The 13,619-nt window shown below is 46.0% G+C and overlaps 2 protein-coding genes across 3 annotated transcripts in view; one reads left to right on the forward strand and one right to left on the reverse strand.

The window, feature by feature from the left end:
• The window catches only part of LOC135385187 (cytochrome P450 3A24-like), a 126,347-nt gene that overhangs the window by 55,493 nt on the left and 57,235 nt on the right, over nt 1-13,619 (forward strand). The window contains exons 2-4 of one of the 2 annotated variants that reach the window (XM_064614382.1): nt 9,633-9,768; nt 10,569-10,665; nt 13,437-13,489. In XM_064614382.1, coding sequence (XP_064470452.1) covers nt 9,633-9,768; nt 10,569-10,665; nt 13,437-13,489 — 286 coding nt within the window. The remainder of the gene's footprint in view (nt 1-9,632; nt 9,769-10,568; nt 10,666-13,436; nt 13,490-13,619) is intronic. The other variant, XM_064614383.1, reaches the window with a different exon arrangement.
• Nucleotides 3,677-5,313, reverse strand: LOC135383100 (uncharacterized). Its single transcript, XM_064612722.1, has 4 exons — nt 5,208-5,313; nt 4,501-4,526; nt 4,130-4,168; nt 3,677-4,017 (listed from the first exon to the last, which is right to left on the reverse strand). The coding sequence occupies exons 1-4, from the start codon at nt 5,248-5,250 to the stop codon at nt 3,793-3,795; spliced, it is 333 nt and encodes a 110-aa protein (XP_064468792.1). The 5' UTR covers nt 5,251-5,313; the 3' UTR covers nt 3,677-3,792.

Genomic DNA, 13,619 nt, shown 5'->3' on the forward strand with positions numbered 1-13,619 from the left:
CGTATCCCTGTTAAAATTATTGGCCAATGCAGTATTTTTTCACGGGCACAACTTATACGGGGCCACCGTAAAAATAACGGCCGATGTTTGGCAGCCAACTTTCCTTGCATTTGCCCGTTTTTTTTACGGTGAAATTTTTTACAGTGTGGCGGAGAACAACTAGTTTAATCGCGCTCTGCGCGCTCACGTTCAAACTGAGCTGCCATCATCCGATGGCACTAGTGCTGCTACAGGCTCAATGTATTTGTTTTCAAGGAAGCAAAAAAATGTATAAATTCAACCGCGTGCAGAAGATGAATTAAAAAGGTGTCAATACCTACATGGTCTCTTCCATTATTTTGTGCCCAGAGTTTGGCTACCTAAGAGCTGTGGTTTGCGAGATGAACTGGCCACCGTGATACCCATAGAGATTACATTGGGGTGATTCCGCCTCAAGACTAATGATATGTCAATCAAGCTTATGGCTTTGGTACAACAAATGATAATGGCAGAAACACTGGGATGCACTCGATTCGGGTGCACACATTTTTCTTTTCTGCTGTCCAATACAGCAAGTAAAACAATAGGCTACAGGACACTGGAGAAAAAAAGCAACGTTATGTAGCTTGACCTGTCCCAGCCGCCTACTTCAGACAGCGCGGCAGTGAAAAAACGAAAAAAAAATACCGAACAGCTGCTGACTTTTATGAGCAGCATGTCTTCAACGCGTCATGTAAGAGCTTGAACAGCGCACTGAAGAAACTGGCAGGTTGCATCTTGGAAAAACAAAACAAGAACATTTTTAGGTAAAGAGGTGTGGGTTTGGTATAGTTCTGTGGCGTGAGTACTAGGGAGTAGTATAATGGGGTGTAGCGGTTGTGTCTGTTACGGAACCGAGGAAAAAGCTAGCGAGTATTAAAAGGTACTGTAGAGACTAGATCTCAGGGGCAGAACCAAGTGGAGCATTTACATCTTGGGCAGATATGGAGAACTGCAGGACGCGCGCTGTGCGAGAGGGTGTGTGTACCTCGTAATCAGATCAATGAAACGAAGCAATCAAAAAGGTACCAGCAGCTGCCAGTGAGGTGTATCGGTAGGATCTTCGGAACGCATATTCGTTGGGAGCGGGTTCAACTCCCGCTGCTCCATTTCATTGAACACATTCATTATATTGCGCGCATTTCGGGTCCGACACTGAGGATTCAATACATTTTGTTCTTTTTGCACTCAGTTTTCAAAGGCGTAATGCTTTCAGTTGTGCACTGTGCACTGTTTACGTTCTCTCTGTTTTTTCTTTTCTTTTGTTTTTTCTGTTCTTCCTTCCTGTTATTTCTATACCAGTTCTGCATACATCATAGGATCCCGCAAGAGTGTGTGATTCTTCAGCTTTAGTTTTGTGTTCTTCATTTTGCTTTTCCTTTTCTTTCCTTCGTTTTGTTTTCTTATTTTCTTTGCCTTTTTTGACTTCCCCTTTCATTTTCTTTGAATAACAAGCGGACATCCATCTGGCCTACATTTCCTTTCTTGTTTTTTTCTTAATAAACATATTCTCTCCGCCCCCCCCCGCCCCCCTCCCGCCAGAGTATTTACTTCGCGATGCGCCCTTGCCCCCTCCGGGAAAAGGAAAAATCTCCGCCTCTGATACATGGTGTACTGTTTGGGACACGGTTGTCAAACAAATCTTCAGCCCGTGGCGGACCAATCCCTTTCGGCGATGTCGCGCACGAAGGAACTATATACCAATACCCTCCCCGGTACAGGCCGCTCTCAACTGCTCTCCCTAGCAGACGACGCCGAGTATGCGATGGTACTCTCTCCCGACAGGTGGCGCTTCGTGGACTTACCTCGGAGACTGTAATGGTAGAGTTCCTTCGTGCGCGACATCACCGATAGGGGACTTCTCGGCCACGGGCTGGAGATTTTAGAGAACCGTGTCCCAAACAGTACGTAGACATTTATCGACACGCTGTTGAAAGTGCAAAAGAGCGCGTAAGGAAACTCGAATCCGGTGTTTTTGTTGCTACAGATATACCAACAGCGTGCACAGAAAACATCGAACGCAGACGGGTACGCAGAAACATCATAGCATGCGCAGCATGCTTAATTCTGTGTGTTCTCTGCATGATAGTGCTCGGAGCGCTAGCTATACTACTCCTCATGTCTCAAAAGCTGGAAGCCACTGTTGTCAGCTGTATTACTCACGAGTGCTTAAGTCTCAGCACCGCTCTGACCCGACTACTTGACACAGACGCCTATCCGTGCAATGACTTTTACGGGCACGTTTGCCGCAGTTGGACCAGAAGAGGGCGCTCTAGCTTCCTGGATGACACCGTTGGAATGTTCTACGACACACTCGCTGCAGCCCTGAATCGCACGTCTGATCGGCCGCAGCAGAACGGCATACACGTTTTCTAAAGCATTGCATTGGATGGGCGCCAATACAGTATTTGACATCAAGACTGCTTTAGACAGGACAATGATGCGCGCTTACGACAATGATGTTTTGTTTTATATGTCAACGGGAGTCGACTATACTACCTTTTCCCTGGACGACACTGACTTCGTCTCATCGTATCTCACCCTGAGGAGTTTCGAGACGAGAGTCATGCGACGGAAACTTCCAACGGACGAGACGAGTTTAATAAGGAGGCACCAATTTGTGCCTTGCCCGGCTGCCGTTACGCGTCTTAGAATGATCCTCATTCCAACCATATTACACGGCCCGCCGGTATTTTACGTCTTCGACGACCGCGGCATTCCCATCTATTTTAGTCTGGGAACACTCGATGTGCAGATAGGCAAGGAAATTGTTGAACTCGTCAGGAACTTGTTGGACTGGACGCCTGAAAGTCAGTGGAGATATGGCCAAGTGAAGTCCTGCATCCTCGAAATGCGCAGCTTCATCAACCTATCGAGCGACGGCGACCCGGACACTTGGTCACAGAGTGTTTTCGATTTGTCGTACGGCGCACGGATCGCGTTTGAAACCCTCCGAACGATTACCGAGCAAGCAGCGGTGCCGCCATCAGTAAGCGAAGAAGCACTGAAGGTATTCTTTGTGCGGTCCTGCATGATCTTGTGTGCATCTAACTCGACGGGTTCTCGTCTAATAGCGAGACAGCGATGCCTTATGGCAAGGATCACTAATCCAGCATTTTATGAAACTTTTCGCTGCAACAAAAACATACGCTTTCCCTTCTTGCGTTTCGACGATGTTTAGAGAATCGAGTACAATGTAGCTTAATTATCGTTTATTATGTGTTGTGCACGCTTAGATTTGTGCCTGTAGAATACATTCCGTGAGAATGTGACATCTCTGTGCCCGCTAGCCTCGCGGCGACGAGCGAATGTTGACTCCGTTGTTGCTGCGTGTGATTGTTCCAGGACAAGAAAGGGATTCCTCGACGTCGGCTTTCGAAACGAAAATTAGAAGCACGAAGTAATGTAATAAATGCGCTGTCACATGGTGGTCGTTAATGTGTTGCTCGCCCTCATTCCCAGATAGAATAGTTAGTTTTAGTATATCGTGCGCTGTCGCCTTTGCGTACGTAAGTAATAGTGTTGGTAGTTCTGCGCACTGCGCGAAGCTATCTTTTTGTTATCGGTGTGCGTAGAACCACCAACGCTATCCCTTACGTACGCAAAGGCCATAGCGTGCGATGTCCTGCGTATGAAGAGAGTACGTATAGAGGGTCTATCCCTGGATTTGAAAAGGTTTATTGGCGTGCTTCTGCGTCGGCAGGAATTACATGCTGCTTGTTGTCCTTCACAATGCAGTGAACGGAGATGCCAATTTACGTGGCAGGATGAGTCCTAACCCTTGAATGGAATCTCTACTCTGACTCCTACTTCTCCTTTCGGCTTTTCTTGCCACTTGTGTCCCTCGTGCTTTCCGAACGAATGGCTGCCTTCCACGTGGGCTACAATCTTAGCTCCGTTCTTGAAGCGGTGTAGGTCGTATTCGGCACGACCTCCCACATTCACGTTGTAGTGCTTGCCGCTTTTGCCACCTCCTTGAGCCGCGATCTCGATGCGATGCTGTCAAGAGGGAGGAACAGCATGTAGGCTCTGGTTAATTATGACTAGACAGCAGCTGCATGTGTTGCACTGTGGATAACGTATGTAAAGATGGTGCTGTTGCCCTACTTACACGTGGTGGTGGAGGCTGGAAGTTGAACTTGGGACGACCCTAGAGATATTTGCAAGAAGGTTTAGTTTGTGGTTTTATTTAGATGTATCGTTCTTCCTATACTATGGTTGGATTTATTTGCAGTTAACACCTGATATTCGCTGTCTTTTCAGCAGGTGGTCAGTTACTAAGCAATTCAATTTTTGCTATGAGTGACTATGTTGCAGTTAACAAAATACATTTCTGTATAGCATTCAAAAGCCTGACTTTAAAAAAAAATCACGGCCACATACTCTAGTGTGTATTGTAATATGCATCAACAGATTGCGTATTTGCAAGTATACTCTATGTATATGAAACGAAGGGGAACTGAGACCTATCTTCATACTTACAAACTGTGCGCTGGCCAGTGTCACGACTGAAAAGACGAAGAACATTATCAGTGGCAGATATGGAAAACACCTCAACAACAACACTTACGACAGTACACATGGAGCTCTCTACTGCTCAGTGCAGTCTCCCTCGCCAGTATTTACTCGAATTATAACGGACTCGCCCCAATCAAATCGCCTGTATTCGATGGATATTCTCAGTGTTTGCGTAAAATATTAGATAAGATAAAGGAAAATATAGGCACAGAAGCTCTGAGGAAGACCTGCGTTGAGTTTTGCGAAATCTAGCGATACTGATATTATCCGAAGCATAGTGACTATGAATGTCCCGAAAATTTGCATAAAAAAGAGAACGAAACGAAATAACAGTGGATCATTAAAAGTAAATATGTGAACGCAGATTCGAGTGGTTCAAAATATATTCGTTGAGTGAGTATAATGCGTGTAACGATGCTGATCATGCAGTAACTTACAAGGCACTTTACGTGCACTATCCTCTCCGCGCTGTATTCTGCATCTGTACCTTTTAATATTTTTTATACGTACATCCTAAAAGGTGAAGTTAGACAAATCGCCAACAAAGACTATCCCTGCACGATCTAAGTATCTCGATGTATAAAAAAACTAAAGAACGTACGCACCTAGCAAACCAATGAACTCTCTTCAGATCCCACAATATTCAGAACGCAAACGTTGTATTCACTTACCAGCCAGGAGAGCGAAAATGCAGAGGAGCGTCTTTGAGGTCATGATGCCAAAAATCTCAGTCGTTTTCCACACTGTGACAACGAGGGGATTGTGATGAATCCAAAACCATGCCCGTCGCTTTTATATTCATCGCAGAGTATATCGTTTCCTTTGTTTGATTGACGTAAAGCCAAACTTATCTAATTCTTTTGTCGAGCTTCTCCTAATCAGACCTGGGATTCTCCGGCGTGGGGAATCCCAACTCACATATCGCCGTTGTTGGAAAATGGCGACATTGCATTATTTCGTGGAACTATTCGTCGTACAGGTGAGCATTGCGACAAGCGAAAGGAGTTGAAGGAAATTTACTCGTGCCAGGAAAACTAACAGGCGAAAATGGGAAACGTCCAGCACTCGCAAGTGAATAACATAAGTATTTAGAGAGATTGAACCATTCAAATCATTTATTTTACTGAAAAACAAGCTTCCGTCCTGCGTCAGGTGGGACGACACCTTATGAAGGACGGACTCCGCCCGAAAGCTTTTTTTTAGTAAAATAAGTTATTTGAATGTTTCAATCTCTTCTTTAAATACTTATCTCATGCCAGGAACACGGTGAAAAACGGCATTATTTTGTGTTTGAGAGCCATACATTTTTGTTTCTGGCACACCCCAAAAACAGAACTTCACCGCATAGCACGCTGTGCGCCAACGATTACCAAGAACGATAGGGTTGTCGTTTCTGATTCGAAGAGAGAGATGGGCGTACGCCTTTTTGTGGCAATTTGGATACATGATAATTGCCACAAAAAGGCGTACGCCCACTCTCTCTTCGAATCGGAAGCGGCAACCCTATCATTCTTGGTAATGGTTGGCGCACAGCGTGCTATGCGGTGAAGTTCTGTTTCTACAGTGCATGCTGTGAAGGGTTCTCAAAAATGTAAAACGGGAGCACGCTTACTGTATCGCACACTCTTAAAAATGAACTTCACCACATAGCACGCTCCTAGCCAACCATCACCCCAATGACAACGTTCTCGCCCTACATTTGTTGAAAACGGGAGGAGGAGCCTATTTTGTCCCCATTATGCACGGCACAAAATAGGCTCCTCCTCCCGTTTTCAACAAATCAGGGGCGAGAACGTTGTCATTCGGGATGGTGGTTGGCTAGGAGCGTGCTATGTGGTGAAGTTCATTTTTAAGAGTGCAGAAAAGACTTTGTTTATCGATATGCAGGTACACGCAGCCTAGATGTATGGACGCTATATAATTTAAGAGATTCGCCGCACAAGTGGCGTTTGCCATACACTCTTAAAAATGAACTTCGCCACATAGCACGCTCCTAGCCAACCATCACCCCGAATGACAACGCTCTCGCCCTAGATTTGTTGAAAACGGGAGGAGGAGCCTATTTTGTGCCGTGCATAATGGTACAAAATAGGCTCCTCCTCCCGTTTTCAGCAAATCAGGGGCGAGAACGTTGTCATTCGAGATGATGGTTGGCTAGGAGCGTGCTATGCGGTGAAGTTCATTTCTAAGAGTGTACGGACAGCTGAAAAGAAAAATTGTGTGCAGCAGAATCAAGTGCGCCCCAGTATGGAGATGCCAGCATGGTCAAACATCTAGCAAAGAGGATTTTCTTTGGAAGTCAAACAGCGCGGTTAAACGGAGCAGTAGTTACCACTACATTTCTGCAAGTAGTTGATAACTACTTTTTAAGACAATCAGGTAGTTTAACTACATGTAGTTAACTACTGGCATTCACTGCCCAAAGGCATCTACTTTTGTCGCTAACACCTACAAATGTTTTTTCGCACCTACTAAAAAATTTTCGCACCTACTAAAATTTGCTGACACATCCCTTCGGCTTGTTGGAAGGTGAACTCCACGCTTCAAGAGCAATAAAAACTACGGACACAGACAAACACAAGCTCAAGTGTTTGTAGTTTATAGCTCTGGTTTGTGGGGCGTGGACAATTGCTCACCTGACAGTTGCTCACCGGACAATTGCTCACCAAAAAACTGCTGAGGCTGGACAATTGCTCACCACAGAACCGTTGAAGCCGGACAATTACTCACCGCCTCTTTCACCACACTTATATTGTAATTTTATTTCGCGTTTATGGCGCTTGACTTTTTTTTATGTTAGCTGAACTTCTTGTTTAGCTGTCTAAGTTGCTTCAAATAGATCTAGGAAATCCGCCAGTGAAGAGGCTGAGGCGAGAGGTCGTCCACTGCACGCCTGAAGCGTCTTTGTCAGGACCTGCGTCCATGGGGCGTTCCTATAGGATTTTTTTTCCAAGGGGGAGACAGCAAAGTGCTTCCAGGGGGCAAAGCGTGCATCCACCTCACCTCCTTTCCTGGAGCGGACGCTGCGGACTGTGCGGGTGTTCACAGGTTCATATTATTATGACATCTGAGAAAAAAATCATGAGCTATGAAAAAAGGGTGCAAAATTTTCACAAGTGACCTTGCCCCCTTCTCGGTACGCCCATGCCTGTGTCACCAGGAACTTCCAAGACACAAGCCGGGGGAGATTTAAAAACACATCTCAATTTAACCGCTCAAATTCACGAATTTTCTATGTCTGTCCAAGTCGGTTTAGCGAACGCAAGCCATATTTTAGCGCCCGATTGGCTTAGCAGGGCGGACACGACTGAACAGAACGTATTAGGTTTGTCCAAGTTCAGTGTTTGCATTGCTATATGTCCAGGTTAGTCTAAGTCCGCTGTTGGCTGTTTCCCGAGCGCGACTGTGCATTTTATAGTCAGATAACATTTATTTACAGTAGTTTATTTTGCAATGGGGATTTCGAGGTACATCCAAGTTCAGCTAACATAAAAAAGTCGAGTATATGAGCGCCATAAACAAGAAATAAAATCACATCACATAAAAACGCGAAATAAAATTACATATAAGTGTGGTGAAAGAGTCATCCAGCACTAAAGCTATTCGTTATCGTTCCTGGGTCCTTTCATACATTTCTGGTGCCGAGAAGCGTAGCCTCACTCATTGACGGAAAGCAATCCAGGAACGGGAAAATGGTGTATAGCAGCGTTAACGTAGTAAGGGCTACGGCTGTTTTCAGCTACGGTTTCACTTATGGTTCCATTGTTTTCAACCAGAAGAGCAGAACACGCGGGATGCGCATGCGCATCCCTCACAGCAACGGTTCCTCTTCTATGTCAAGGGGACTGTAAGCACCGGAAGGTTGCTCATTTTTGTCTCACCTGAAGCTCTGAGGCTTTTGGCAAGGAGCACTCAGTGATTTATGGACGGTAACTTGGAACTTGCGCTTACTGGCTTTCAGAAGGTGTATTTTATACTTGCTTCTTTGGGCAACAGTTTTGTACCGGTTGTGTCTGCCCTCATGGAAACCAAGATTAGGCAGAACTACGAAGAGCTGCTGAGGGCAGCTATCAACGAGTGTGAAACTTTGGGCCTTACTCTAGATCCTGAGGAAGTCATGACAGACTTTAAATCAGCCGTGATCAATGCGGCACAGAACGTCCTTCACGCAGATGTCAGAATCAGGAGTTGCTTCTTTCACCTATGCCAAAGCACTTGGCGCAAAATACAGAGCGAACGGATAGTTACCAGCTACAAGGACAACGCGGATTTTCGGTTGCTGGTTGGTAAGGTTGATGAACTCGCCTTCCTCCCAGTTGAAGACGTCCGTGACGGCATGCAACTCTTGAAAGACAATTGTCCAGGAGATGCAGTTGAGTAGATTGAGTATTTGGACAGGACTTATATTACTGGAACCTACACAAGGTTATTCAGAGCAGACGGTACTGTGAGAGTGCGTCGTAATTTCCTCAACTTTCCGCCCCCACTTTGGAACGTGCACGACGCTACCACGAGTGGAGAGCATCGGACGAACAATATAAGCGAGGTGTGGAACCGACGGATAGAGGCAGTCATCCGCCACAAGCATCCCAGTATCTGGAGACTCATCGAAGTGCTGCGCAGCGAAGAAGCCACTGTGCAAGCGAGGATTCAAGATGGGAAGCAGACCTGCCACCCGAAAAGCGTGCGGCCACTGCAGCTTGACCAACGCCTGCGGAGTCTCTGCTCCGATTACACTGGTGGTACAAGAACAATGGAGGATTTCTTAACCGCTGTCGCGCATAGCATACGTTTTATGGCACAACAGCTTTACCATATGCACGACGACTTCCATAACGATTTTCATTAAACAGTATCTGTCGATTCTTATTCATTGTCTTGATGTGGATCTCTCTTGCGGTCTTTCTAAACAGTATGCACAACACCCCCTCCCCCACGTACCGGCTGTTCACTAGCATCGCATCTCACTATTAAATCACGTGTCATTGCACCACACTCCTCACGGGACATTTTCTCCCGGGAAACATTATTTCTGGGGAGGTTTCCTCCACGGACATTTCTTCCGCGTACATTATTTCTCGGGACATTTCTTGCAGGAACATTACTTCCGGGGACATTTACACCAGGGAAGATTTCTTCGGGGACATTTCCTCTGGGGACTTTTTTCCCGATCCCGGCACATATCACGAAAAGGCCCATAGAAACCAGACTTGTACACGTTACTCGAACAAGGTAATTAGTTACGAAAGGTGATTACCGTTGCCATTACTCTGGTGGCAAAAGTAATTTTTACCGTTACAAATTACCTGGTGAAACCTGTAATAAGTAACGGCTAAAAAGTATCGCGCTACTTTGATCGTTACTTTCAATAACAAGTCATATGGTTAAAATTCGTGAAATTACACATACCTTTACCCGCTTTGTGAGATTGGAGCTCGTCGCTTTTAGCAGGATATGTATGATATTATTTAAACACATTATGCACTTAAACAAGACATTATTTTCGTCTTTTCTCTCAATCACTATAAACATTTCCGAAAGGGTGAAGCCATGGCGATAAATGAGGGGAGCTATTTGACATGGTTGTATCGAAGAGGAAGGACAATCGCAGGAACGAAGGAATCGTACGAACACAGTGTTCAGGGCAACCTCTCTGTGGATCTCATTCCAGGGCGTTGACCCTTGAGATCTTCACAACAGAAGCGTTCAGCCGCACTACATCCTAACTTGGAAATTCCAGGAATGTCCATGAATAAAGCTGAGTCGTAAAGTAATCGATTTCTCAGTAATCGATTACCCAAAATTGTTATTAGATTACTGCAAAAATTACTTTCGCCGAAAACTAATCGATTACTCGCAAAATTGCTATAAAAAGTAATTGATTACTAGTCACGCAATTACTTGTAACGCGTTAGTACAACTCTGATAGAAAGCAGGCGTTTGACGACGCCTTTGTGTGCGTTTTATTCTTGCCTGTTCAGCTTGGTCCCTTGAACATCGCTTATTTTCCTCGTCCGTTGTTGCTGCTGCAGGAAGGTCCGGAAAATATTCTCCTATTGGGAAGGCAAAGGGATTCCTCACCAAGGATTCTGGCAGTATATGCGTGTCGTCTACGAAATGCTCACAAAGGTCAGTGTGGAACGATAGTTACAGAGAACGAACTTTTTTTTCTTCCGTTAATACTTGTTATGTCGAGTACTGACATCGACAAGACCTTGCCTGATAGGATCTGCGTTCTGGTGTGTGTTTCTTTATTGTGTGTGTGTCGTCAGTCTGAAAGCCGAAAACGCGAATGTTCAAGGCCTTCGTCTTCTGGCGGAGTACTTGCGGATTCCACCAGTTTGGTGACGGATCTCTGAAACTGCTCTCCCCATCATCACACTGTCATCCGTTCCCTATGTGCAATAGGGCAGTGTACCGCCTCAGCGGCGGTGAATCGGCCACCTCACCCCCATCCAATGTGTGTGTGTGTGTTTGTGTGTGTGCTGGGACTACTTGATTGTGTGTTTCTCTCGCTCACACCGAATGCCCCGAGTGCTCTCAGTATTAAAAGGGCAGTATAAGAGTGCAAAACTTTCTCCTTGCGGAATGAGAGATGTAGTTCCCTTTAGAGCACTACAGAAGGAACGGGATTCATCCGTTACGTCATTCGTGATCTATGAGGGAAGAAAAACGCAACTTGCGCTTTCCTTAATTATTCTCTCTTTTGCCAAGAGTCACAACATGGCGTGTGGATAGGGTGTCCAACCTACGACGTACTAGATTATAACGACCATGTCATAATCGCCAACCCCTATGAGTGGCCTGTCTGCACGATCCGCAAGGAGCGCTACATATCGGCCCGCGAGAACTACATCATGATTGGACAATGGAAATTTGAATTCTGAACGTGCGGAAGCGGGCATACGACTACCGTAGCAGACTACAGCAACAGCTCGTATGAAAACGCGTAGAGTGATTATGATAATCAACTTTAGAAAGAGGCACCTCTCATGGGATATCCACCGCTTGTACAAAAATGCTAAGGTAAGCTGAAGTACGAAGTATTGTAGAAATTGAGGAACCAATAACCGTGCCGATGAGTAGCGCCTCCGCTAGCCTCCAAATGAGGAGCTCGGAAGGGGTACCTATGACACGGTCGGTATAGTAGGTCGTGGTCCAACCATAACCACGAAGTCGTATACGGAGACCAATAGGAAGGCTCCCCACATTGTCGCGCCTTTTGAGGAGCAGAGAGAAGAACGAAAGTCCAAATTGCAATATCTTTGGCGCTTATATCAGGAACGACGTAACGTATACGAATCTTGTTCCTTTTCAATGTAACGATATCTTTTATTCCTCGAGAATAAAGTTTTGCACTTTGCAACCCTTTTCGAGGGAAAGTTCGCCCCGGACTCCCTGTCATATTTGATATAAATGTATGTCTGCCGGGATCATGTGACTCCAAACAACTCTCGTGTGAGCCCTATCCCTCGAAATCGACATGTTTTCAGAGTTATTGGCATTTTGTCGTGACAGTCGGCAGAGGACGAAATCGTTCGTTCGGGGAGGAATCTCCTCATTGGCTCGCTCGACCTTTTCGTGACGTGTCAGGGCTCCCTCTCTCTCTCTCACACACACACACCTCCTCCTCCTCCTCACGTGTTCTTTGCTTCCCCACTTGTGGGAGAAGAAAAGAGGGCCCGCGCCGCCGTGCGGAAAGATGTGCGGAACCGCGTCCGCTTCCATTTTCTTCACACGTGTTCTGGTCATGAAACGTGAATGCACGGGACGTCGTGCGAGATCGGCTACCGCGCTGCCGCAACGCTGTCGCCTGGGCGGTCGGTTTCGTTCTCCGCAAATCGCTTTCTAATCCGCGCGAATCATGGACAACGACGACCCATTGCTAACAGTAGTTCAAGCTCCACCTCGACTTTCCTAGCTCGATTAGAATCGAACGGACGAACGTGAGGCGTCCACGCTTTCCGAAGGCTGTCCCCAGATCGCAAGAAAGCGCCTACCAAGTGACTTCGCCCCAGACCGTACACGTGCGCCTCGTCAGCTAAGACGTCACAATATCTGACTAATGACATAAACGCCCGCAAGGGGGAGCGGGAATATACCCATACTTACGTGCACTCAGAGGTGTACTTGGTTGTGAAGGAAGGAGTCCACGTGAATTCTAAGGTCTCTCCTATCCTTAGAGTGCACTCTGCACGAAAAAAAGAGGACTTCAACTCAGACGTTATTCGCTGTGCCAACAAGGTGGAAATGACGTACACGATACTAACCACCTCTTTCGTGGCATGACAAAATGCTGAATATGCAACCTCTCTTCGTGGGGCATACCGCTTAGCTCTAAAACTGCTTTCCGCGCAAAAAGAAAAAAGAAAAGAAAAGGAAAACACGAAAAAAAAAAGTGCGAAAGAATTGTTCAGTAGCTTTCCCCCAGTAGCATAAGACAAGGCATCGTCCGATTGAGCTAGATGTGCGTGTTCTTGTCCTTGCTTTGTTCGATTGTTCAACTCCCGCTGCTGGTATCTTTTCTTCGGCTCCTGTCATTCAATTGAAGTGTGCAACTGCGCGTTGTGCGGCTTGTGTTGTGTTTGTCCTTCTATGTTTAATTGCCTCATCCACTACAACGTTACTACGCCGTTATACTTGTCCAGCGTTGGCTGCTGGGTTTCAGACTGATTGTAGGGGCGATGACTGCCCAACCGAGCATGCTGTCGTAAGGCGGTGATGTCTCAATACAATGTGGGACGCAGTCTCAAACCTAGAAGCTAACGGTCCGCGATGCTGGCGTTTGCGCAAGCCATGCGCTCGTGCGTTACCTTCAAGCCTGAAGGCGACTGTACCTATCAGGTAATGATGCGAAACCATATACCATCTTGTGAAAATATTTTCTTCTTTGTTTACAGCCGTTGCACATTAGTGTGATTGACGACTACAAGAAATATGGACGTCTATACGGGTAAGAGAGAAAAAATTGCATTGCTACATTGTTACACAGTACTAACAGACGAGCACGTGCGCGATCGGTGCAAATCATGTCACTGATGTGACGTACAGTAAATGCCTGAGAATAACATATATCTCCTACG

This window comes from Ornithodoros turicata, chromosome 2, assembly GCF_037126465.1.
Source record: "Ornithodoros turicata isolate Travis chromosome 2, ASM3712646v1, whole genome shotgun sequence".
NCBI classification, from domain to species: Eukaryota; Metazoa; Arthropoda; class Arachnida; order Ixodida; family Argasidae; genus Ornithodoros; species Ornithodoros turicata.